We start from the raw sequence: 27,008 nt of genomic DNA, 5'->3' as shown, positions 1-27,008 counted from the left end.
TTATCATGTAGTTTGTTGCAAAAAAAGTTAAAAACAACCAACAAAGTAAAACAATAAAAACACTAAGATGTGGAGTTGTTGAGGAGCTCGAGACACGGCAGCCATCCTCGGCGCCATCTTGCTTCCATCCATAAAGTGAAAACGCTCAAGTAAAGAACCTCAAATATTTACTGAAGAAATGAACATAATGTAGAGTTCATTATCCTACAGTGAACACAGCGAAGAAGACGATGCAGCTAGCTCCAACTTTTTCCTTTATTACTTTTCATATTTCAACCTTTCTTTCCCAATTATTCCTAAAATGTTCAAACTTTTCTCTAAAATATTTGATTTTTCTTATTTTTTCCCAAATATTTAGAAAGTTCCAACTTTTTTTACTAAATATCCCGTCTTTTTTATATATATGTATTTATATGTATGAAATGTTTCCACCCTTTTATGAACCTTTAGTTTGTTTTTTTTAATATTTTATTTTCTAAATGTTCCACTCTTTTTTTCAGAATATTTTTATATTTTAACTTTTTTCAAAATATTCCAAAATGTACAAACCTCTCAAAATGTTCTGTCTTTTTTTATATAGGTATTAATGACTAAATCTTACGTACTCACCCTTCTATTTCCTCCCTCTTGTCCCTCAGGCGAGGTCTTCTACCCCCCCTCCCTCAGGCAGAAGTTCTCTCTGCAGGGGGCCAGACTCCACTGTCTGTCTCTCGGTTCTGTGCTGGCGTCTCCGGGTCAGCTGTTCGCCGCCTGGAGGGCCGGATTCAACCGCTGCGACTACGGCTGGCTGTCTGACGGCAGCGCTCGATACCCGGTCACTGTGCCCCGGGCCCAGTGTGGGGGGGGGCAACTGGGGGTCCGGACGCTCTACAAATACGAAAACCAAACGGGTTTCCCCGACCCCGAAGAGAAACATGGACTCTACTGCTTCAAAGGTGAGACAGAAACACAGGTGATGGACGAGCCCTAAACCTGCTGACAGACCCTAAACTGGGAGCCCTTTCCCTCGCCTGCGTCCAGCACCATGAAGACCCTTGTGGGGTAAACACAATAAGTATTGGGGGGGATTTTGCTTGGCCCTCATACTGAATTTGAATCCCTAACGAGGCATGAGGGGGTAAAAGTATGAGGTGTTTCTCAACCTCAGAGTGGGAATAGAAAAGAGTGGAGCAGAATATTCTCTGCTTTAGTTCCTGTCCGGTATTCATCTCCAGATGTATGTGCAATCCCTTTCTGCTGTCTGGGGTCATGTTAGGAGACACTCACTTTTTCTTCCGTGTGAAAATGAATATTTGGATCGTCCAATGTTCCGTAGTGATGTCACCGTGTTCTGGAACTTTGGGATTTTACCCCTTGCAGACCGTTTACATGCACAGACACCTATAGAACACACTACAGGAGAGGGTACACCGCCCATAAAGCATAATAGGGCCTCTTTAAAGTTGTGCTGGTGGTTTAGTTTTAGTTCAGTGCTCCACCTTTCTGCAGGCTGAACCATTTCCAAAAGTCCAGATCCCTAAGACTTTCCACTCATGAAGTCAAAGATTCAGATTCAGAATTCTTGATTGTGTTTGGCACCCTGCAACAACATCCAATTCATACACAGAAAATAGGTCAAATGCATCCTGAAGTGACCCAGTCTCCATCTGGTTCTTCCACTGGGTTGGCTCCAAAAAACACCAGTTTTTTAAAGTATCTATTAATTTACTGTGAATTGAAACTGGTGGAGAAGACAGCCGCTCAAGCGTCCAGACGGGAGGACAAACCCCAGCTCTCTTTAGGAGGGGAAAACCCAAGTACCTCTGACACAGAACCAGAGAGAGGGTCCCTAATGCCTCACAGCTGGAGACCGACCAAACACACACAGATCGGGGGGGGGGGTGTAAAAAAACAAAGTAGCTTTATTTATTTAAACTGTCTGAGTACTTCTACTTTACTCAAGTACAAGACCTGAGTACTTCTACTTTACTCAAGAACAAGACCTGAGTACTTCTACTTTACTCAAGTACAAGATCTGAGTACTTCTACTTTACTCAAGTACAAGACCTGAGTACTTCTACTTTACTCAAGTACAAGACCTGAGTACTTCTACTTTTACTCAAGAACAAGACCTGAGTACTTCTACTTTACTCAAGTACAAGACCTGAGTACTTCTACTTTTACTCAAGTACAAGATCTGAGTACTTCTACTTTTACTCAAGTACAAGATCTGAGTACTTCTACTTTACTCAAGTACAAGATCTGAGTACTTCTACTTTACTCAAGTACAAGATCTGAGTACTTCTACTTTACTCAAATACAAGATCTGAGTACTTCTACTTTACTCAAGTACAAGACCTGAGTACTTCTACTTTACTCAAATACAAGACCTGAGTACTTCTACTTTTACTCAAGTACAAGACCTGAGTACTTCTACTTTACTCAAGTACAAGATCTGAGTACTTCTACTTTACTCAAGTACAAGATCTGAGTACTTCTACTTTACTCAAGTACAAGATCTGAGTACTTCTACTTTACTCAAATACAAGATCTGAGTACTTCTACTTTTACTCAAGTACAAGATCTGAGTACTTCTACTTTACTCAAGTACAAGATCTGAGTACTTCTACTTTACTCAAGTACAAGATCTGAGTACTTCTACTTTACTCAAGTACAATATCTGAGTACTTCTACTTTACTCAAGTACAATATCTGAGTACTTCTACTTTACTCGAGTACCCTCCTCTGAGATGTTCTGCAGATGATTTAATTGCAGGTTTGGCAGAAACTGAAGGTACTTTCAGGACCTGATGGGGGGGGGGGGGCAGTCTGTGACAGTCTGAGGACCCACAGCTCCCCAAACACATGACCTCATCTCTGGGCAGGGTGTGCAGGCTATAGAGCGGAGCAGAAACCCCCCGAGAGCGAGGCCTGGAAACACCTCCAGAGAGAGAGAGAGAGAGAGAGAGAGAGAGAGAGGGGAGTAAAGAGGGGGAGTAAAGAGGGGGGAGTAAAGAGGGGGAGTAAAGAGGGGGAGTAAAGAGGGGGAGTGGATTGTTTGTTTTATATATGCTTTTTATGGACATGTGAAAATATATTCAAAATAGATTCATAATAAAGACGTGAAGGTTGGATCAAAGCTTGTTGAAGGACAGTGAAACACACTGAACGGATAGAATGAACGCACGACGCTGTACACAAAGCATGAGACATAAACCAACAGATCTTTTTGAAGAATTCTGATCAAATATTCGTGGCGTTCGGATGATATTTCGCAAGCCACAAACAATATGTCTTCCTGAGATGAAGTGGAGAGGCGTAAAGGAGCATAACTGCAAAGACAGGTCAGCAAAATCGTGATGCTCAGGAGGGAGAACAAGAAAAAGGGAACCCGCCTCACGAGCGTACGTAGGGAGTGAATTACGTGGCGTTTATTGGAGCATTATGTCAAAGCTTCTCCCAGGACTGATGAAGTCAGAGCGGCACAAAGAGAGCTCTGTGTGTTTGTTTAGCAGCTCTGCTTCCTCTCTCATATGGTATGTATTCCATCATAATGAGATATAAATCTGTGGCTGCAGAAACTGAAGCCTTATGCTGTACACAATGAAGGAGGAAGCAGGGTTTAGGAAGAGAGCTGTGCATTTAGACAGAAATAAATACAAGAGAGGATTAAAATTAGATCTCTTACAACATGTGGGATGGAGACCATGAATAAACAAATACAAATATTATTAATACATTTTAAATAAAATTAGTGAAAAAAGCTTAAATAAATAAATATTTAAAAACAATTTAAAATAAAAAAATCATTTATTATTTTAAGCTATTTTCATGTATTTATTTAAAATACATTAAAATATATTTTCTAATAATAATATATAAATATAAATGTATAAATGTTTGCGTTACCTGGATTACTATTAATTACAAATCATTTAAATACACGAGTGCAGCCACATTGAGACGTTTGTTAGTAACTGTTTTTATTCTGACACCATGGTTAAAACAGTCTGCCCCCTGATTTATTTCTGACAGTGGACGTCATGTTTCTAAAATTGAAAGCGGCTCCGTTTCCTTTTAAAGCGAACTGTAAGCTAACGGCAGTCTGGCGGCTCCATGATTAGCATTTTCCAGATAGTGCCTGTTTCTTTTCTTAATGAGTCACAACAATGCTGATTCATCCTGAAAGCATTTTGTCTGGGAAATGATGCTTTTTCTGGATCCTGAGTCTGCAGGTTAGCCAACTGGACATGGGTCAACTTCGCTTTGTTTGGGAGAAGCAAATACCAGACATTTTAGGCTCAGTTTTTCCCTTTTTAGGAAGCGGTATACATGTAGTTTTGGGCAGGAACCATTTGAGTTATGTGGGGAACATGACTTCCAGCAGGTGTAACAACAAGATTCACTTTAATGCAGAAGAGGTTTCATCCTTTAAAAAATTAGAGCAAATCAAATTGTCTTTTATCCTAAAGGTCCAGCAGTGGCTCAGTCTGTAGGGACTTGGACTGGGAGCCGGTTCAAGTCCCCGAGCAGACCTATAATATGGAGTGTGGACTGGTACTTGGAGCGGTCCCAGTTCACCTCCATCTGTCTCCACCTGCTGAGGTTTTAATCCCTCTTTCTTCTTCTCTGTTCCTGCAGCTAAACTCCCCGAACCGACGACTACAAATCCTCCGATGACATCCACTGAATCCACAACTGAACACCCCAGAACCACTCCAACACCCGGACCAGTCTTCGTCCCAGAAGGAGCTGAAATCCAAACACAAGACCCTGTGACATATTCCCAACCGGACCAACACACCCCGGCCCCAGGGACCCCCACACCCATGGTCTTAGACTATGAAGACCCAGTTTTCAACCCCAACGTACTAGAGGCATTACCAGGTAGAGGAGACTTTCTGCCCCCCATGCAGCTCCCTCCGTTACCCACCACCCGCCAGCAGCCACCCCACCTCGACATCGCCCACGGGGGGGAGGAGGTAGGCCGGGTTGTGTCCGGTAGCGGCAGTGGGGAGAGAGGAAGCAGCGAGGGGAGCTCCAGTGGGGCAATGGTGATCCCAGGACAAGGGTGGGTGGACACCACGACGAGACCAAGTTCCCTTCTGGATGTCAACCCAGAAACCACACCGAGACCAGGTCCGCTTCTGGAAGTCACCCCAGAAACCACACCGAGACCAGGTCCACTTCTGGAAGTCACCCCAGAAACCATACAGAGACCAGGTCCGCTTCTGGAAGTCACCCCAGAAACCACACCGAGACCAGGACCGCTTCTGGAAGTCACCCCTGAAACCACACAGAGACCAAGTTCCCTTCTGGAAGTCACCCCAGAAACCACACCGAGACCAAGTTCCCTTCTGGAAGTCACCCCAGAAACCACACCGAGACCAGGACCGCTTCTGGAAGTCACCCCAGAAACCACACCGAGACCAGGACCGCTTCTGGAAGTCACCCCAGAAACCACACTGAGACCAGGACCGCTTCTGGAAGTCACCCCAGAAACCACACCGAGACCAGGTCTGCTTCTGGAAGTCACCCCAGAAACCACACTGAGACCAGGTCCGCTTCTGGAAGTCACCCCAGAAACCACACCGAGACCAGGTCCGCTTCTGGAAGTCACCCCAGAAACCACACCATCGAGACAATCGCATCTTCTCCCAGGAACCCAGACCCTTGAACCAGGGGCGCCCGCCAGTACCAGAGAGGGGGGGCAGCAACCGGCAGTGGTTTTTAAAGAGGACGTCACCCCGGGAACCACATTTGACCTCGACCAATCGCTGGCCATTCCTGTAGACCCGGAGTCGTCTTCAGGCAAAACTCCTTTCCATCTCATCATCGTCAACATAAAGGACAAAAATCAATCAGGTAAAGGAACACTTCAACTACAGAAGGATGGTGTGTACGCCGGGGAGCTTTGATGTATAACCATTTACCCAATTGTCTGCAAAACACTTCATAAAAGAATTCAGCTTTTGCAAAAACTATCCCGTACTTAAGTTTATCTCCCGCCTTTGTAGCACATTTATAACTGCAAAGCTGCTGATTGCTGTGTGTTTTATGCTGTAAAAGCCAAACGCATCCTAGTTGTGTGTACTTTCTCCGTGGATCACGCTTCTTCTTGAACACTGAAACGTTTTGGGGCATTTTTCGTTAAAAAAATGGTAATTGGTCAAATTCTTGGTGGTGGATTACTGCAGCATATATGTCAGTTTTTACACCAATTTTTGAAATGATTTACAATAAATGATCCACTGCTTTAACAGATGGACCATAGAAGAGAGGAGACAGCTCTCTTACAGCAATAATTAATTAATAAATGCACAAATAAATACAAATATATAATTAAATAAAAAGAATATTGAACAAATATATGAAAGAGCTTGAATAATTACATTTAAAAAATATATTTTAAATTTAAAAAAATCATTTATTTGTTTCTATTTTCAATTATTTAAAAAATAATAAATGAAAATAGCTGTAAAATATATATTTAAATAATTGACAATATATATGTTTAAATGTCTGCATTTGTTTGTGATTTTTTGGCCCAATTGCACTTCCGTATGAAATGCACCGTTAAAATAAATACAAATAATTGAAATACACAAACCTCATTAATGCAGATTCGTTAAACATCAGTATAGATGCTGCTGGAGGTTCAGACGGAGGTAGAAATATGGCGGGGAGTAACCAGTTCTTCACACCAGTCCAACCGTAACCCTAACCCTTAGAGTCAGGGTCCCCAGGAGTCTTTCCGAAACGCCTTTGTATTAATATTTGACTTTCACGAAGTTCCCCTCAATCTGTCATTGAGAGCATTTATCTTTCTGATCGACCTCAACGTTTGTTTCAGTCCTGTCGAGGACTTCTGCTGCGGTGGATTGGGTTTTGTTTGTTGTCTTCTTAGGAAACAGCTAAAGGTTTTGCAATGACAGACTCTCACACACACACACACACACACACACTTAGCAGAGCCAGATGTGGAAAAAGCTATGAAGTCAGCCCCGCTCGACGTATTGTAAACACATCACTGAGTCTCCGGGCGGGAAAAGCAGCCTCATGAATACTCAAATATATCAGCAGTAAATACGCTTTCACTTCACCGTCTTTCTCTTCCTAACAAAGACACACCGGTGGTCCCATGGAGAGATTAGCCCCCTCTAAAGGGCTTTGTGTGGCGTAGAAAGAGCCAAACAAACCATAAATGTTTGACCCCAATTGTCTTTTCTCCAGGGAGCTGCCTGAACAGCCGTTACTAACAACTTCTCAAACAAACTCCCTATATTCGTCTGTATTTGTTTTATTACCACCATGGAAGCAACAGGCTCTGGACCAGGGGTGACAGGGGGCCTGTTTAAATGTGGTTCCTTTGATTGAATGATTACAGAAAGTATGAATGCATTAATTATCTGTCAGTCCAGTCGTTGTTAGCTCCAGAGAAAGAGCTAGGAAGTTTGTGTTCCTTAGGCTAAAACATGATGCTATGTGACTTCTTAATTGGATTCTTACTGATTAAAATCATAATAATGCTCCTTTAGTTTGGACAAGTTGAGATACAGCTGCTTTAGTTGAGGTTAGTGCTGCACTATCGTTCAGTCTGCTGATCTTTGCAGTTAAACATTTTGTCTCTAAAATGTCCAAATCTAAGCGTGACTTACTTTTTGGTCGATCAACAGTCAAAGTTTCTCAGTTCACACAATATCAATTAGGGAAAAGTGGCAAATCCTATCATTTGAGAGGCTAAAGCCAACCAAGCATTGGTGCATAGGCTTCACTGTTAGTAAATGAACTATCTGGGGGTCGACTCTTTGTTCCTCAACTCACACACAAACAGAATCAATGGATGACTTGCTTTTATGTCCGCCTTGTGAACTAATATATCCTGTTGTTTTCTAGTGGAAGACATCGTTAGCATCCTGAACCAGCCTCAGTCTCAGTTCCCTCAGATCACCGACTTCTCTAAGGTGACCGCTGAAAGTGTGCAGGGCAGCGGAGACACCGACCCGTTCGATGTCTCTCCCATCAACCTGCCTCCGACCATCAGATTCCTCAATGGGAAACACGAGGTACCGTCCAGAGGAGGAAGAAGTCCTCAGATGGATAAAAAAGTAAGACCCAAGTTTTAATATCCTTGATTTTCTGATGCATTCAGGTGACACTTGAGCCGAAGCAGCCAGAGGAAGCCAGAGGAGATCAGTTCGAGACTGCCACACCTGTTCAGGTCAACGAGGTGGAGCATGAAAACGAGACGGAGAAAGAAAATGTGTCTCGTTTTGACTACGACATCATCGAGACCCCAACTGAAGACACCATTGTAAAAGACCCATTCCCTACAGATGCTTCCCCAGATGCAACCGCGGTCTCTGACGTACATACTGAAGAACCAGGCGATCAGACGGACACGAGAACCACCTCCACAACCCACCAGAAACTCCACATCTCATCCCCGGCGACCACAACTCCCTCAGCCCCCTCCTCTGTCCCCCAGCCTCCCACCAAAGGGGTCTCCACCTTCGACGATATGGAAGGCTCTGCCAGTCGCAGCACCGACGACGAGTCCTGTGCGTCGCAGGAAGGCTCCGCGGACGATGCTCCGCCGACTGCAGGGAGTCAGTTCGAAGTTGTGACCGAAGAGACGGAGCTCGGAGGGACGGAGCCTCCCACTTCGACCCCAGATGCACCATCAAAGGAAACGACCACAAAGACCAACACGGAGGACTCTGAAGGGTCCGCGTCTGGGGAAGACGAAGCTTCAGGACAAGACCCACCGGGGATCTATTCTACCCAGAGACCTCAACCTGGAGCCAAAGCAGAAGAGCCTATGGTTTTACCGGCTGTAGACGTGGTCTCAGATGCAGGCTCAGGTGCAGGACAGCTGTCCGGAGATGGAGAGGTAGCTGGGGAGGTTGCTGGGGAAAAGGGTGGTCCTGTTGACCCCCCTACAGAAGTCACAGTTACTGTTTTACCAGATGTGGCAGCTGTGACCTTTGCAGACCAAACCACAAACAGAAAGGACGTGACCTCAGAAGTTACCACGCCAAAATACTCCACCACACACGATCAGAAACACCCTGATCTCACCTCTGAGTCTGCACCCACGACCCCTGAAGACCACACCACCAAGACGAAGCAGACCACCTCGAGCTCCACCCAGCCCTTGTACACCTTCGATCACCACACCCAGTCCGTGCCTCAGTGGGCTCTGACCCCTGACCCCGCTGCCACCCCTCTGCCAGACGATGACTTTGTGGACTACGACAAAGCGTTGGCCCCTGTTCTGCTGGAGGCTCTGCCCCCGAAACCAGTAGAGACCCGGACCACAGAGCCGCCGGAGAACGCTCACCCTGCAGAGGTCAGCACTGTGGAAACCAGAGGTACATTTGTTGCGTCAGTGGTGTTAGCTTTACAGCAGCTTTGCATCCTGTTCCCATGGCGTAAACCAATGCTAACCATTAGCAGTAAGTTAGCTGCCTGCAGTAAAGCTTTTGCTAAGCAGCCCCTATTTTACCCAAGGCTATCAAACCCTATCACGTCTTATAAAGGATGGCAAGTGTCTCTTTTTTATACCAAATACAGAGCAGAACAAAATAATGCAGTTCGCTAACATTCTGTCTCCTTGTCCACAAATTGGTTATTGAGAGTTTTCTAGCTGGTTATTGAGAGAATTTCCTCTGGCTTCAATAGATATAATGAAGCTGATGTAATGATGTGAAGGTATAATCATCTGCATACCGATTCAAGATTAAGACACGTTTCCATTTGTCTTAGTGGTTCGCTAGTTAGCCCCCAAAGCTAACGTTAGAGCTAACAAGGTTTAATGAACTCCTTCCATCTGTGCCATTGTGTTTCAGGTGTGTTATGCACAGCACTGATGTTATTTTACCCTGCATGTCCTTTGTGTAGATCTCCTGCCATGCTCCACCAATGTGTGTCTGAACGGAGGCACCTGCTACAAGAGGAACACACAGAATATGTGTGTGTGTGCACCTGGGTTCACCGGGCAGCTCTGTGAAACAGGTAACACACACACAAAAGAGCCAGGATTCTTACTTTTAACGAGCCACCCTGACCCCCTACTGACAGATGCATGGTGTCTTGCAGATGTTGACGAGTGCCAGTCCAACCCCTGTCTGAACGGAGCCACCTGTCTGGATGGAGTCGCCTCCTTCACCTGCCTCTGTCTGCCCAGCTACTCCGGAGAGCTCTGCGAACAAGGTGAGCTGCAGCTGAGGAGCCACACAGGGCTGCTGTCACACTGAAACAAAGTCCTGCAGACTGTGAGGAGCATAATGAACGCACAAGCCTGCCTTTTTCTAAACTTGTCGTTTTGTTGTTGCTTTTGCCACCGTAAGAGTGGACCTTATTGAAAAGGGTATTTAAAAGAATACAATCCCTGTCCCTACCTTTGTTTTTGTTATCCCAATCAAGTATTGACACTGATCAGTGGTTGTAGTTTTGCGTTTTTAAGCTTTTCACCAGAAAAGAACAGCTTTTATTTTGCATTATTCTCAAATTAAAGCATTCAGACCAGGTCAAAACAAACCTCCTACAGTCGGAAAACTCCATCCGATACGCTAACTATGCTACTGCAGTCTGAATATCGGACTTGTATATGGAAATATATGCATCATACACTTACAGAACGTTACATCTATCACTCTTTGATTTCCGTACAGAACATCTTTATGTACGGTGTAAAATAACCGAGCCTTTTAGTGAAGAACCAGATTTAATTATCATGACTTTATTAAGAATAGGGACATATCTTGCAAGAAAAGGGCACTTTCAGGTGTTAATTAGATTCAAAAGCTCCAGCTGTAACTCCCCATGTCTGTCTCTACTTACCCCCCCCCCCACACACACACACACACACACACACACACTTTTACTACAGTATAACTGTCACAGGTGCACGCAGTCTGCAGTGTTTGCTGCTCAGCTGCTCTGGGACGCGGGGCGTTGGCTCCTCTGCAGATTCGTTCCAGCTTCTCGTCCAATTCTTCTGTCTAATCAGGGCTCAGGCATGCTCCAAGGACTCGTGGTTTCCATGAAAATCACCAAGGGACCAGCATGACCGATATTCTTTAAGCATAAATAAGACTTTTTGATGTCTAAGAAGGTCCCCTCCTTTCTTTAGAGCGAGGTTTGGTTGCAACATTAGAAAAAGTCTGATTTAGCTTCATTTGAATCAGCTTATCAGTTATTCCACAATGTATAAAAATACATTTACAGGTACAAAAGAAATCCCTTCAGCGATGCATGCAACATGGTCTTTATTAAAGCTTATATATTGTGTATTTTGCATGTGTACTGATGCCTTAAAATAGATGCAGCGGGGGGGGGGGTAAATCAAATGACACTTTCTTGCAAAACCTTTTTCCTGAATAACTTTTATAAGGATGACTTGACGTACATTTAAAAAAAGATTGACATCATAAGAAGAAATGCAAAACAAATGTTGTATTTGAACCTTTACTGTAGTGAAGGTGGAGTGAGTGGAAAGTGGAAATCCCCCGTCCTAAACTGCCAGTCTGCAGGGTGTTTCCAAGCATCCAGCATCTTATAATAAGTGTGCATTATGGAGAGGACCTCTGTGTAGGTCGTCCATCCTGATGCCTGCAGCAGCAGACACACACAGCTGTCCTTCAGTCGCTTCCTGCCAGTGGAAAGACGGAGTAGAAAACAGATAATTGCTCCTTTATTTTGGCCAGAAAGCGTTTGCAGCTGTGTGGCATTGACTCTGCTAAAAACAGCCTCCGTCATTGCATGTCCTCAACTTATTCTGTGCCTCGCCAGGAGCAGTCTCAAATTAAATCCTCACCTGACCCTCCAGGTGCTGCACAGCGGACTTAATAAGAAATGGCGGGTTGACGATAGCTAAAACCCCGACGGCATCTTTCCATCACGTCTCCATTGGCACAGCTGATACAAAACCTCCATTGTTTACCGGAGCCCCACAAAGCACAGAACTGATTGTATGGCTTACAGTCGTTGTATATTAAACCAAATGTGTGTGTTAAAGTGTGTGTATGTGTGTGACCTGCAGACAACTGGAGGTTTGTGGAGGTTAATGAAGTCCAACTGTGTGTTACTGAGCTCATTCAGAGGCAGGCCTTTGTCCCACAGCTGGACCTCATCTCTGTGTTTCTGTGGCCTGGACAACAGAGTTCCATGAGAAGTAAAAAAATAAGTGTTGTCTCCAAGCAAAAGCATGAAGACAAAAAGCACATTTGCATTTGCAAAGGTTTGGTTTTCTCCCAGGATTCAAGCTGTTCTTGCCGTCTTTTATGTGCACATCACTGGTTATTGGGAGAGTTTTCTGCTGGTTATTGGGAGAGTTTTCTGCTGGTTATTGGGAGAGAGTTTTCTGCTGGTTATTGAGAGAGTTTTCTGCTGGTTATTGGAGAGTTTTCTGCTGGTTATTGGGAGAGTTTTCTGCTGGTTATTGAGAGAGTTTTCTGCTGGTTATTGGAGAGTTTTCTGCTGGTTATTGGGAGAGTTTTCTGCTGGTTATTGAGAGAGTTTTCTGCTGGTTATTGAGAGAGTTTTCTGCTGGTTATTGGAGAAGTTTTCTGCTGGTTATTGGAGAGTTTTCTGCTGGTTATTGGGAGAGTTTTCTGCTGGTTATTGAGAGAGTTTTCTGCTGGTTATTGGGAGAGTTTTCTGTTGGTTATTGAGAGAGTTTTCTGCTGGTTATTGACAGAGTTTTCTGCTGGTTATTGAGAGAGTTTTCTGCTGGTTATTGAGAGAGTTTTCTGCTGGTTATTGGGAGAGTTTTCTGTGGTTATTGGGAGAGTTTTCTGCTGGTTATTGAGAGAGTTTTCTGCTGGTTATTGGGAAAGTTTTCTGCTGGTTATTGAGAGAGTTTTCTGCTGGTTATTGGGAAAGTTTTCTGCTGGTTATTGAGAGAGTTTTCTGTTGGTTATTGGGAGAGTTTTCTGCTGGTTATTGAGAGAGTTTTCTGCTGGTTATTGGGAAAGTTTTCTGCTGGTTATTGAGAGAGTTTTCTGCTGGTTATTGAGAGAGTTTTCTGCTGGTTATTGGGAAAGTTTTCTGCTGGTTATTGGGAAAGTTTTCTGCTGGTTATTGAGAGAGTTTTCTGCTGGTTATTGGGAGAGTTTTCTGTTGGTTATTGACAGAGTTTTCTGCTGGTTATTGAGAGAGTTTTCTGCTGGTTATTGGGAAAGTTTTCTGCTGGTTATTGGGAGAGTTTTCTGCTGGTTATTGAGAGAGTTTTCTGCTGGTTATTGAGAGAGTTTTCTGCTGGTTATTGGGAGAGTTTTCTGCTGGTTATTTGGAGAGTTTTCTGCTGGTTATTGGGAGAGTTTTCTGCTGGTTATTGGGAGAGTTTTCTGCTGGTTATTGACAGAGTTTTCTGCTGGTTATTGGGAGAGTTTTCTGCTGGTTATTGACAGAGTTTTCTGCTGGTTATTGGGAGAGTTTTCTGCTGGTTATTGGGAGAGTTTTCTGCTGGTTATTGGGAGAGTTTTCTGCTGGTTATTGGGAGAGTTTTCTGCTGGTTATTGGGAGAGTTTTCTGCTGGTTATTGGGAGAGTTTTCTGCTGGTTATTGAGAGAGTTTTCTGCTGGTTATTGGGAGAGTTTTCTGCTGGTTATTGAGAGTTTTCTGCTGGTTATTGAGAGAGTTTTCTGCTGGTTATTGACAGAGTTTTCTGCTGGTTATTGGGAGAGTTTTCTGCTGGTTATTGGGAGAGTTTTCTGCTGGTTATTGGGAGAGTTTTCTGCTGGTTATTGGGAGAGTTTTCTGCTGGTTATTGGGAGTTTTATTTAGATTTATTGAGAGTTTTATTGAGATTTATTGAGAGTTTCCTCTGGCTTCTATAGATATAATAAAGCTGATGTAATTATGTAAAGGTATAATTGGGTATCATCTGCATACCGACTGAAGTTTAAGGCATGTTTCCACTAAGGTTTAGCCAATGTTAATCAATGCATTTCTAATAGGATCAGTTCTTTAACTCTGCATGTGTTCCCTCTCTGCAGACACCGAGGTGTGTGGCTTCGGCTGGCTGAAGTTCCAGTCTCACTGCTATAAGTACTTCACTCACCGCCGGACGTGGGACGCTGCAGAGCGGGAGTGCCGGCTGCACGGAGCCCACCTGACCAGCATCCTGTCCGCAGAGGAGCAGCTGTACGTCAACCGTAAGTCCAGGAGGAGGCATCTAAACACCGACTCTAGATGTAATCGCTCTACCTTAAGTCCAGTCTCTAATCCCAAGAAGTTAAGACTCGTTAAGGCCCGGTTTAACATCCAAGCAGAACATTATTAGCCATGGTAGCGATGTGGGTCCAACACTTTTTGGTTCAAACCTAAATATCTATGGGAAAGATTTCCATGACGTTTAGTCCAGACATTCATGATCCCCAGAGGATGAGTCCGTCTTACTTTGTTGAAGTTCTGACTTTTACTGAAGCACCATGAACCGGTTTGCGGTCAGGATCTTTTTGGTGAACTATTTCAACAACCATGGGAGGAGTTGTGATGAAATGTAGTTCAAACACTCATTTATCTCCAGTATGAATTGTAATAGCTTTAATAGTCCCTTAAGAGTTAATGAGCAGACTAAAAGATAACTTTATTAGCCTCAAATGTACTTGATAATTAGCCAATGTTAGCAGCTAACAAGCTAAACTAAGATGGGACGTATAGCAACAACTAAAGCTGATAAACCTTAGCATATAGCACTACAACTACCTGTAGTCATTATCACCTGGGGGTCATCACCAGATGCTCTTTAGCATTGGAGTACATGGAGAAAAACTAAGTATGAGGGTATCAGTGGTGCAGTCACAGTGGGTCAATAATGAAAGACATTCATTTTCAATGCTTCCCATGATGCTTGGACCTACAGATTGGACTTCAGTGCCTTAAACTCCAAATCTGGGACCTAAGTAGATGAAAAACTGTCTTTAAGGACTCATTTCTGTGCCTTCCATTGATGCACTGAACTCTATACATGAGTGAATGTCTCTATTTAAAACATCTTAGCCTGCAGGGAAGTGCACTTTGAGAAGACTGTTTGGAAAGCGGCCTGAGCTCTGAGCTCTGATCCAGTGATGAGTGTTAGTGGGATACACACAGAGTTTCCATACACAATCAGAGCTTGTGCAACATGTAAACCTTTCAGTTTATTGAGGAGAAGAAATGGACTTTCCTTAAAACACAGCCTTAAACGTTCCCTCTCCTCCTGTTTGTTCACACTGGTGTTTATTCCCACCGCTAACAAACAAACCACAGCCTCGTAAATCAACACATCTTTCCTCTCCAAACCCTTGTCTATAAAACTGGGGAGAAGGGTTTGCTTTGGAGAACACAAGAAGACCTCTGGTGTGTTTCTCTCTGCAGGACTGGGCAGCGACTACCAGTGGCTCGGCCTGAACGACAAGATGTTCGAGAGGGACTTCAGATGGACCGATGGGAGGCCGATGGTGAGACTGAATGGGATTTGAATGCATCACAAGCTACCCTGCAGTATAGCCTTTAAACCTAGCTGCACCTTTACCAGCTCTGAGAACACTTTAATGATCAATCATTATAAAACATATCAGAGATATTATTCTGAAATGGACCAATCAGACAATGACTACTTTTACTGTCGCTACTTTAAGTACATTTAGAGGAGAGTACTTTCTACTTTCACTGGAGGAACATTTAGAATACTTTTACTGTGACAGAGTATTCCTACACTCTGGTACTTCTACTTTACTCAAGTACAAGACCTGAGTACTTCTACTTTACTCAAGTACAAGATCTGAGTACTTCTACTTTTACTCAAGTACAAGATCTGAGTACTTCTACTTTACTCAAGTACAAGATCTGAGTACTTCTACTTTACTCAAGTACAAGATCTGAGTACTTCTACTTTACTCAAGTACAAGATCTGAGTACTTCTACTTTACTCAAGTACAAGATCTGAGTACTTCTACTTTACTCAAGTACAAGATCTGAGTACTTCTACTTTACTCAAGTACAAGATCTGAGTACTTCTACTTTTACTCAAGTACAAGATCTGAGTACTTCTACTTTACTCAAGTACAAGACCTGAGTACTTGTCCTCTGAGGATTGAAGGGTTGGATCTTTTAGTTTGAATACAGACAGATTGTATTTCCTTCCTTACCTTCACTCTTCTTCTGCTGATAGTGCTTCCTGTTTGGTGACACAGTGTCTCTCCTCCTGACCAGCCGCTGCCCTCTCGAGTTCTTGAGTCATGAAGACACAGTTTGTGCGTCAGCTGCTGAACATGTGGACAGTCTCTGAAGAGTCTGAAACCTGAGACAGGAGGCTGCTGCGATGTGTTATCCTCCAGAAGAGAGGCACACCCTCACTGGAGTTAACCTTTGTACAGTGCATGTTTCATGCATCTCACATGTTCATTTTCTTGCTTTGAAACAAAGTAAAGCAGCTTGAGTTGAGTCCTTCCTGCGTATAAGCTGCAGAGTGTTTGGTTTGAGGCTGCAGCACCACTGTCTGCTCTCTCTGGGAACTACAGCCAGTTAAAGAGCCCAGTCTGCTCACTGGGATATGCATTGATTTCATCGCCCTTAAACAAACATGAGGAGCATTAGTGGTTGCAGGATAAGCGTGATAATCATCCTGAACTTCGTTATATAAGGAGAATTAAAGGGGTTTGGTGCACAGTCAGGAATTGTAGGTGGCGGTGTAAGAAGTATTTAGCTCTAGTTGAGTCTTATCTAATTGCAGTATTTGATTAATGGAAAAATAAATACTCTTTTATTCCTCAATAAGACGCAGTAGTAATCAAGTGAGTGCACATCATAGACTGGATATATAAAGCTGTACTCTGAGGAATGTCTGATTGTTTTTAGCTGACTTTATTGGGTGTTTCACGATGAAGGAATCTGTGTGTTCCCTCAGCAATACGACCACTGGAGGCCGAACCAGCCCGACAGCTTCTTCCAGTCCGGAGAGGACTGCGTGGTGATGATCTGGCACGAAGGGGGCCAGTGGAACGACGTGCCCTGCAACTACCACCTGACCTTCACCTGCAAGAAGGGCACAGGTACATGCAGGCATTCACTGAAAAAAACCTCAGACTAAAGAGACACATTTGTAGTTGTTTAAGGGGCTTAACGTTGAATTAAAAAGCAGGATCTCTCCATTTCGGAGCAGCATTCTTTTACATTTCTGCCTGAAAACTTACGGATAATCAAAATATTTGGCTCTTTTTTCTCTTGAGAGTAATTCTGGAGCTATAGTGGAGCTTTGCAAAGTGTGGACGTCAAATTTGAGAGGCTTGTCTCTTAAAAAAGGATATTTAAAATGTGCTCTGTAGATCTGCCGGAAATGTGTCATCTCTGAGAAAGTAACGCATCAAGTATCAGCTTAGGCTTGGTGGTTTAAGGCGGCGTAAAGGTGAATTAAATAGCGGGAAGTCTTCTTATTTGAGCGGCATTTTCTGTCTCTTAGTCTGTGCTTCAGATTCAACATATTCTTAAGTCATTTAAGGCGCATAATAGCTGTTTTATTTTTATTTTAGAGGCTGAAAACATCTTTCTAAGTCATTTCTAAACAGAAACATACTCTTATGCATGTCTTAGAGGTCATTTGAAGCAACGGCTTCATATATTAGAGATATTTTGAGTCATTTAAGGGCCAGACTTGTGATGAAAAGACATAAAGTCTTCATATCTGAGATGCATGTTTGATTTTTATCATTTCTGAAGGAAAAATGACTTCAGATCTAGATTTATTCATAATTTTTGAAGTTTAATCATCCCTTTCTGTTCCCTCCCCTCAGTCTCCTGTGGGCAGCCCCCCATGGTGAAGGAGGCTCGGGTGTTCGGGGCGATGAAGTCTCGCTACGAGATCAACACCCTGCTGCGCTACCACTGTAAGCAGGGCTTCATCCAGAGACATGCCCCCACCATACGCTGCCGGCCCAACGGCCAATGGGACGCTCCGAAAGTCACCTGCACAAGCCGTGAGTCATTCAGCAGCTCTGATACCTCCACAGTCTGTAGGATAGTCTTTTTAACGCTCCTTTCTTTACGTTTTCCCAGCCGAAACCTATCATAAGCTGATGACTCTCCGGCGCCGCAACAACCAGGACAACGAGCAGCAGAACCAACACGTCCACCACGCAAAGAGCCCCGAGAAACTGAGCAAAAATGAAGAGCAGAAGCAGAGTTTCAGCTTCTTTCAGAACATCTGGAACCCTTCCCAGAGGGAGAAGAGGCATCAGCAGCAAGCGCAGGACGAGGACGAGATGAGGCACTGATCCGAGGGTTCGTAAACCAGCCGGACACAGAAGCATCGACACACAGAGGGATGCACTGAACTGTCTGTTGATGGTGCTTCACCGGTACTCTGTCGCCCCAAAAAACCCTCCAGGATCTGAACCGTAACACTAGTGAGAAGTTAGTTTTGTAAAGTTAGCTCACAGATTATTTCAAGACTTTTAATGGTCTAACATCCCACTGAGAAACCTCAGGTTTCCTCTGCATGATTCAGCTCGACTCAATTTTGGTACCTTGTGCTTTTCTCAATTTACTTTTCCACTGTAAGCGGGACTCTGAGCAAAGTTGCGTAACAATGCTGTGAATCAAGGACCAATCAGAGGACTTCTTTCTGACCAGAAGTGGTTTTCAGGGGCTGTCATTTATATCTCTGCAAACTGGATCGTCCTAATATCATTTGTGTGTCATTGAACCTCTCATAGTTGTGGTAAACACTTATTGTTATTGACTGCTTTATATATCATAAGGGGCTGCACCTAATCAACAACTCCTTCTGCAGCAAAAGACTAAAACCAAGCCTCACCTTGTCCATTGCAAGCCACATTTTGGACTTCAAAAATCCATAGAAAGGTTGCAGGTTAATTCCACACCCAACATGATAAGATCCAATTAAGTTAGCCATGATATTGTGGCGGCTATTGAAGTTAGCATGGCTTTTTAAGAGGATCGTTTTGTTGCTGGGGAGGATTTACGCTTGGATTCTAACTCCAGGTGGGACTTGGGGAAAGTACCAGGTATTATTCACAAATTTTTCTAATGGAAAACTCCAAAAAAGATTGAGTTGAGTCGAGTTGTGCAGCGGGAACAAAGCTTGTGTTTCCTTTCTCTAAGTTGAACACATCATTCAAGGTACGCTATGGAGGATATTTTAGTTTATGATACAAAAAAAAGGGACCAAAAATAACCATAACTGCACAAGGTGCCTTTCATTTTAGGGACTTAGAGCACATACAAACTGAATATTGAATTACTTGTGTTTTATTTTATACAAACCAGCCCAGTAGTTTTAAGAAAGCATGAATGCACCCCTTTAAATTATTGTCAAAGATTATTTTCCGACGTGTCGGCTTCAGTTTGACCCGTTTCCACCAGCTGATTTCCACGTGTAGATTTTTGTACAAAATATTTTAGCTGAGAAACGTTTTGTTTTTTTTATATAAAAGGGAGAGGGAGATTTAACGAGCGGCTCACGGATCTGAAGAGGAGATTATTATGAATGTGTGTGTGCTATTAATCATAGGATATATAATATAGATACTATACGAAGCCATATGAACTTAAGTTATTGTATACTTTAGAAACTATGAATGGACTGTGATGTAAAATAAAGGTCATTGGAAAATGTGATGACTTGCTGTTTACAGATCTGATGCTTTTTATCGACTCAAATTTACCACCAAATTGTCCTTTTCTACGAATATTTGTTGGGTTTTGAGTTTAAAGATGTCGCTACAGATCTGGAATCTGTGTTTTAAAATCCAATGAATAAAGGAATGTGAAAATACGAGTGTATTAGGACAATTGTAGGTAAAAAAAATAAAAATAAGGAGCGATAGAAGAGGAGGAACAATCTAAGAAAGACGGTTTAAAAATGCATTTAAAAAGGGTAAAAAGCTCTGATATTCCTTCAGATTAAAGTCTTTAATTCAAGATAACAAAACGAACAAAATGTTCAATAAAAAAAATAAATTCCCCAAAGACATAAAGTCCCATTTTTAGATTTTTGTGAGGAAAATCAAATGTTATCAACAACAAACATATAGCTATGTAAATTCAATTAATTCGTTAATGTTCAAAAAAGTATAAAACATTTAAATTAAAATGAAAAAAACATACATTTTGGGGGAATGTTCTACATTTTGGGGGCTTTTGGGCTACTGGGAAATAAAAATAAATACAGAATTTTTGACATTGACTGGAATATGTAATGTTTTATTGCAAATTTATACTAAAATCTCAGAGAATTTATCCAGATTTCTGTGTACATTTGAGACTTTATTCTCTTAAATTGCGATTCTTTTTTGTTATTGTTTTAAGCCTACAATAGTCCTTATACACCATCACAGAGGCAAGCTTTTTTTAAGGATCTTTGTGCATTTTGCCTCCTCTTCCTGTTCTTCATTCTGTTTATATATTGTCTGTCAGTGTATATGCTTTTTATAAATGTTCTTTACTCCATGTTGTTTACTGTATCTTTGGCACAAGAGCGTATTTTTATGTAATCGTTGTTTCTTTCTCCGATTTGAGTAACTGTAAAAAAAAATGTCCTTCATCCTGGTTTCAGTGTCATTGTCAGCTGTGTGCGCAATAATAAGAACTATCATAACAGGCCTGTGTCTGTGTCTTTTATTTAACACAATGCATGAACACAATGGATCAAATGTCTGTGACGTTAACAAAAAATGGTGCTTGTTGTTGCGCTGTTGTTGTCGTCTATATGTTTGTACTCTACCGGCAATTTTTTTTTATCCGAACCAGAACTCACCATATTTGGATGGGAAAGTGGAGATGAAGAGGTACCACGCAGGCTAGGTACCCTTAGCATACCATAAAACAACGCTAAGTCACCTGCTGACGCTCAGTCACCAGCTAATGCTAAGTCACCGGTTAATGCTAAGTCAACGGCTAATGCTAAGTCACCAGCTAATGCTCATTCACCGGCTAATGCTAAGTCACCGGCTAATGCTCAGTCACCAGCTAATGCTAAGTCACCGGCTAATGCTAAGTCACCAGCTAATGCTAAGTCACCGGCTAAGTCACCAGCTAATGCTAAATCATCGGCTAACGCTTAGTCTCAGGCTAATGCTCAGTCACCAGCTAATGCTAAGTCACCGGCTAATGCTCAGTCACCAGCTAATGCTCATTCACCGGTTAATGCTAAGTCACCAGCTAATGCTCAGTCACCAGCTAATGCTCATTCACCGGCTAATGCTAAGTCACCAGCTAATGCTCATTCACCGGCTAATGCTAATTCACCAGCTAATGCTAATTCACCGGCTAATGCTCAGTCACCAGCTAATGCTCAGTCACCAGCTACTGATCAGTCCCCGGCTAATGCTAAATCACCGGCTAATCCAAAGTTCATAAAACAATTAATACTATTATAACTTAATTTAAATATATACATGTAAGGTCAATAATAATCAATACTTTTTATGCTTCCAAATATATTTTCAGGGGGGTTTTGGCCTTAAAAATGCTTTTCAGTGGTACATTACTTAACTGGATCCTGAATTTAATTGGAAAGCAGTTGCTAAAGAAGTATTTATTTTCATCGTTACACCCTTTGTATTATTGTAGTGTGCATGAATGCTGACCTGTGTGTTTAAACCAGTGTGTGAACATGAATCAACATTTAAAACCCCAGACGTCACCGACATGCCGTCACTCGGCTCCTAAAACAGTCCCGTGCTTTGGCAACACGTTATATCCCCGTTACAAAAATCAGCACCATGAATGGGCCTTGGTGTTTCTGCAGGAAAACATGAGTGTGTGCACGCAGCGCCCCTCCCTTTGGACACATTACTGCATTACCCAGGAACTACACCAGAGCTGAAGTCACTTGCATCCACTCTGCTGACTCCTCCTGCAGAGCTGCAGAGACATCGCTCATGAGATGTTGTGATTTGTGATAATAAGCGAACTCAATGAGCCGTGTGCGCAGAGACGGAGGCAGAGTCGTGTTTCATGATCTGTTTTATTGTCCTTTTGTCTTTGGGTCCCTAAGGCTGCAGGTAAAAGCATTGGTCAGAAAAATCAACAGATTATTTTAAAGCTTTTAAGGAATAGCTTGACATTTTAACGTGAATATGCTCTCATGTGAATGCTAATTACGAAGCTGGATCCAGCAGCTGGTTAGCTTAGCCTAGCTTAGCATAAAGACTGGAAACAAGGAGAATGAGCTAGCCTTCAGTGTTTAAAACGCACCGACCAGCACTTCTAAAGCCTATTAACTACCATTTGTCTTCCCAAGTAAACCTTAGAGCTACTGATATGTGGATTTTATCACTGTTGAAAAGAGCTAGGCTAGCTCATCAGTTGGTGGTTTTAGCTTTATATTTAACACAGTCAGAATCGACTGCCGTTTTGATTTCTACTTATTGTCCATTTCTTGTACACAAACACACAAGTGAAAGCTATAAGTTGTTGTTCTACAGGGACTTTCTCTCGGGAAAAAGCAGGAATTTTCTCAAGTCTTTTGCACTCTTCAAAATGTCAAGCTATCCCTTAAACAAACGGACACTTAGCACTGTTTGCAAACTGTTCAAGCTTCGGGAAACATCTTCTAGTTTTGCAATCCTGCAGCAGTTCTGCAGCGATAAGGGTGTCCGATAGTCCGGTTGCTTGTCAAAGTTGAAGCCAAGCAAACCAGGCTCAGATGATGACCTCCAGACTGCGTACAGTGAGCTAATTCCTGATCAATGTGCACCGTTAACTCTGTGATACCCTTACATGGAAGAACCCCTGCAGGATTTCTTGAATGTGTTTCTAACAGTTTGCAGGTTGGCTGCAGGCCCGCTGGGTCTCTGCAGAGCTCAGATAGCAATCAATGAGGCGAACACTCAGCATCTGGCCTGATCCCATCGGTGACCTCAGCTCTCCCTACGTAGCTCTGTGGAGCTACAAGGATGAGTTTCCTGCAAAAACCTCACGAGGAAAATCTGCATTAGTTGTCCAGAAGAGGGTGCATCCTGATTTTGTTGCAAAGTTTCTAGTCTTTGCATCACATGGTCATTTAAATCTTTTGAATCCGACCTTTATTCATCATGGTTGAGATGATTCAAAATGCCTTCTGGACACTTGATTGCATCAAGCGAATTTAAAGGTGGCACGATGTCGTACAAAGTTGATGGATATAAGCAACAAGATGCAAAATTCATGCAATTTGAACCTCTTTCACTTTGAATTTGTAGAAGTGAGTGTTGTAGCTACATAGACGTTAAGTGATTCCTGCACAGAAACAGTCATACGGAGTTGCGTATGGAGTGCTGAGGTCACCAATGCTCTTTCACTATAAGAAACTACAGTTTTTGTATCAAAAATAGCAGTTTTCAAGGCGCTACATAGATATATAGTGTGTAGATCTGCACTGAGGGCTGCTTTGTGCTAGGTCATGCTAAGATGAAGCCGCGAACAGTGACTCAGCAGAACTGTTTCTACTCATGCCAGGCATTTTCTATTTCTGCACAGACTGTTTGTCTCCTCTACATGTTCAGTGCAAAATTCTTTATTTTTTCCCCCACTGTCGTTATGTTATGTAAACCGAAGAGACTTTGGCTGAACAAAAATAATAATAGTGTCTACAGTATATCAAAAAATAGTCATAAACAGAAGTACATTTCTAGATGATAATATCCTACTTACTTAGAAAAAACATAAACAAATGTTGGATTATTTTTCCCTTATTTAGGCGATGATGCTTGGTCCAACACGGTTGTATAAAAACATAAAATACTGGACGGTGTGATGAAGTACAAAGTACCAGTAGTAGCACCTTGTTACGTACAGACAGATCGGTTCAGCTGTGCGAGGCCTGATGATCTCAGGGATTCTTCCAGATGTTTCTCATGGCTTTGTAGGTCTTGAACAGAACAAGATAAGTGCCCAAAGTGTTGCTGTGGAACTCAGTTCAGACGTGTCCTTTTTCTTTTGATTCCATTGTCCGTTTGTTCGATAGTTAGCTGTGATGCCTTCCAACCCTCGCCTTGATTAAATAAGAACAAGAACAATAAAGAACATTAAATATGTGTAAACTATCCCATCGTGGGAGTGTTGATCCCACATTACAATGCAAGGTTTCCATGAACTAAAGCAGTGGTTCCCAACCTGTTTTGTCTCGTGAGCTGGTCGCCATTCTATCGGGGATGATTCGCCTACATTTGATCTTGTAATGAACCCTTTGTTGTTGTTTTGAATCCAACTGTTCACCCCCTGTTCTGGTGCTGCTCCAGGTGGGGGCTTGCTTCATGGAAATACATTTCAATCCCTCATCCTTTTTACCGAGCCCCTGCAGTCCCCTAAAGTACCCCTAGGTTGGGAACCACTGAAATAAAGCATCACAGTTTTTTTGAAATCCCTCGTGTGTGTGTGTGTGTGTGTGTGTGTGTGTGTGTGTGTGTGTGTGTGTGTGTGTGTGTGTGTGTGTGTGTGTGTGTGTGTGTGTGTGTGTGTGTTTTCAGCTCAGTTTTGGCCCTTGAAGCAGTACACTCCGTACAGCTTGTGCTTTTTGTCGGGGAAGCCGCTGAACCGGACGGCCGCCTCCGTGGGGCTGCAGCGGCGCCGCGGGTTGGAGATCGGGTATCGAACGCTGCCGTCGGCCAGCCAGCCGGCGTCGCAGCGGTCGAAGCCCAGCAGCTTCCAGGCGGCGTACATCTGGCCCACCTTGGCGATCTGAGCGCCGTCTTTCTGACACGCTTGCACCGCCTCGTCGTAGGTGAGCTTGGACGGGTGGATCAGGTAGTAGAACCGACCTGCAAGAAGATGAGGGCATCAGACATCAGGGACTCCTGCTCCGTGGAAGTCTTTAAAGAAAGCTCAAAACTTATCTGTTCCTTTAGCTTTTTAGCTCTCTCTATTGCACCTCCTCAATGCTCGCAGCTGGTTTTTGTGTCATCATGGTCTGAGACCAGAGGTCGACGAGGACCCTATTGTACTTGAACGCAAAACTCACCAAATTTTGCACATGCATCAGGACAGAAAAATAAGTGAGAAATGAATTCCTTCATTGTGCGTAAACGAATACTTAAGCCACGCCCACATCCGGTTTGTGCTGTGAACTCCCCCACTTTCACGTAAACAAACGGAATTTGGCTCTTAGTTTTAAAATGCGGAGACAAACAAAAAAGCCTCTAAGAGCTGAATCGAAAAACGGACAGGAAGTCGGCCACGATGATGTCATAACGCCAGCTGACATGCTCCAAATGGCGCCAAATGTCACATGATGGTTAACGCTTCGGATTTGCATATTATTTAAAAAGTGTGTGTGTGTGTGTGTTTGTTGTGGTCCAGAAACCACTTTGCTCCCCTCTGCAACAAACTGAAACAGATCTTGCAATGAACTTGTGGTTTGCAGAATCTCAGAGAATATCCAGGTTTTTCTCCCCTACCCTTGACAAAACATACCTCTGTAAAACTATTTTTTTAGCCCAAATTGCAAGTGTATCTGACGCAGTAGCCCACTATGTTTAATTGGACACTGCATTGATTAAACAAATGTAAACATACACACACACACACCTTTGTAGTGGGAGGTGAAGCAGAACACGTCGTAGTGGTTCTTGTCTTTGTCCCTCAGGCCGTAGTTCCGGACCCCCGGCCCGGTGTTCTTCCCTCCGCAGGGTTCCCGGGGGTTGGTGATGGGATACTGCACCGAGCCGTCGCTCAGCCAGCCTGCGTTGCACCAGTCCAGCTTCCCTCGCCACGCGTCGTACAGTTGGTCGAACGAGGCCACCACGGCGTCCTGATCCCGGCACGCCCGCTCAGCGTCGTAGAAGTTCAGGTTGTAGCGGCCGAGGCGAGGGTAGTACGGGAAGACCACACCTGGGGGGGGGGGGAACAGGATGTGTGTTAGCAAGTAGTTTAGTGTGTCCATACCAAATTTAAAATACTGGAAGTCTTGTTTAGTGCCAGAGGAGGTTTAACGATTCATGGTTGTTACATTTACCAAAAAAGGTTAATTTATGAGAACGTTTAAAGTGATTTTCAAGTCACTTTTTTTTAAAGAGAAAAGGCATGAAAAATCCCAGGATTTCAAAAATCTAATTTGTGTAAATTTAGAGTTCATTAATGATTAATTTACAGAAAAGAAAACTGGAAATGTATGTTGATGAAGTCTCAAACAAAAGCAAATAACAAATGTGTTTAATTAAATTACAAACACCTTCATTCCATTTACCAAACTAAATAAATCAATAAAAACCTGAACTACTGGAGCAGAAGCTCATGGCTCCTCTGAAGGATGCATCCTCCGGGGTTTGGGTCGGCTGTCTTGGTATTTAACCTCATGACAGAAAGTCGCTTGCTGTGTTTGCTCAGCTGTTTCCCTGTCAGCTGCTGGCAGCACTTTTTGGCTTCAGAGCTAATGGCTGCTGTCTTAAACATAATGAAGCTGCTGTGACTCTGACACACACTCTGACACACACACTCTGTACAGTTATTATACAGTATGCTCTCAGAACACACTGCTGACTTTCCCCCGAGCGCCGCTGCTAAATTTAGTCTGCAGTGTTGCAGAGCAATGACATCTAACCAGGTTTAGGGAGTAATAACGGGATGATGTCATCAGGATACAAAATAAAGGTGTCTCTCATCCCGGTGATGACAGTTTTGATCCTAAATATCTTGGTTTCGTATCTAAGGTCTGGTTGTTCTGTTGTCTTGCATAATACACTCAAGATAAAAACATCTGATGGTTTTTATATTTAATCCGTTGTTGTTTGTTCACCTTCCAGGTCCAGAGACACCACCACAGTCCCGTCCTCCAGCCCGTCGATCACTTCACACTTATATCTCCCGTAATCCTCCAGGGTGAGCTCCGTGATCACCAGAGAGGCGTCCATTGGAGACGAGCCCAGCAGGTGGACGCGTCCGTGGAAACTTCCGTAACTCCTCTTGTGGTAATCCATGGCGACAAAAACATCCACCTGCAGGAAGACGGAGAAACGTCAGTGAGTGATATTCCAACATCCTTTACTGTGTTTGTCTGTGTGTCAGCAGGATTACAAAGAAACGACTGGTCCCATTTCAATTGA

The 27,008-nt window shown here is 43.2% G+C and overlaps 2 protein-coding genes across 2 annotated transcripts in view; one reads left to right on the top strand and one right to left on the bottom strand.

The window, feature by feature from the left end:
* LOC134868839 (versican core protein-like) overlaps window positions 1-20,586 on the top strand; it is a 28,081-nt gene extending 7,495 nt beyond the window's left edge. Inside the window, exons 6-16 of the mRNA XM_063890171.1 lie at window positions 639-935; window positions 4,621-5,844; window positions 7,876-8,045; window positions 8,132-9,353; window positions 9,883-9,996; window positions 10,081-10,194; window positions 13,983-14,141; window positions 15,346-15,428; window positions 16,877-17,021; window positions 17,760-17,942; window positions 18,022-20,586. Coding sequence (XP_063746241.1) covers window positions 639-935; window positions 4,621-5,844; window positions 7,876-8,045; window positions 8,132-9,353; window positions 9,883-9,996; window positions 10,081-10,194; window positions 13,983-14,141; window positions 15,346-15,428; window positions 16,877-17,021; window positions 17,760-17,942; window positions 18,022-18,239 — 3,929 coding nt within the window. The 3' untranslated portion in view covers window positions 18,240-20,586. The remainder of the gene's footprint in view (window positions 1-638; window positions 936-4,620; window positions 5,845-7,875; window positions 8,046-8,131; window positions 9,354-9,882; window positions 9,997-10,080; window positions 10,195-13,982; window positions 14,142-15,345; window positions 15,429-16,876; window positions 17,022-17,759; window positions 17,943-18,021) is intronic.
* Window positions 20,587-21,936: 1,350 nt separating this feature from the next.
* hapln1b (hyaluronan and proteoglycan link protein 1b) overlaps window positions 21,937-27,008 on the bottom strand; it is a 20,802-nt gene continuing 15,730 nt past the window's right edge. Inside the window, exons 4-6 of the mRNA XM_063888770.1 lie at window positions 26,702-26,900; window positions 25,495-25,797; window positions 21,937-24,728 (exon numbers count right to left, since the gene is read on the bottom strand). Coding sequence (XP_063744840.1) covers window positions 24,439-24,728; window positions 25,495-25,797; window positions 26,702-26,900 — 792 coding nt within the window. The 3' untranslated portion in view covers window positions 21,937-24,438. The remainder of the gene's footprint in view (window positions 24,729-25,494; window positions 25,798-26,701; window positions 26,901-27,008) is intronic.

The sequence above is a fragment of the Eleginops maclovinus genome, chromosome 8 (assembly GCF_036324505.1).
Source record: "Eleginops maclovinus isolate JMC-PN-2008 ecotype Puerto Natales chromosome 8, JC_Emac_rtc_rv5, whole genome shotgun sequence".
NCBI classification, from domain to species: domain Eukaryota; kingdom Metazoa; phylum Chordata; class Actinopteri; order Perciformes; family Eleginopidae; genus Eleginops; species Eleginops maclovinus.
Note: the sequence above shows the minus strand (reverse complement) of the source record. Positions and strands in the feature narration are given on the sequence as shown.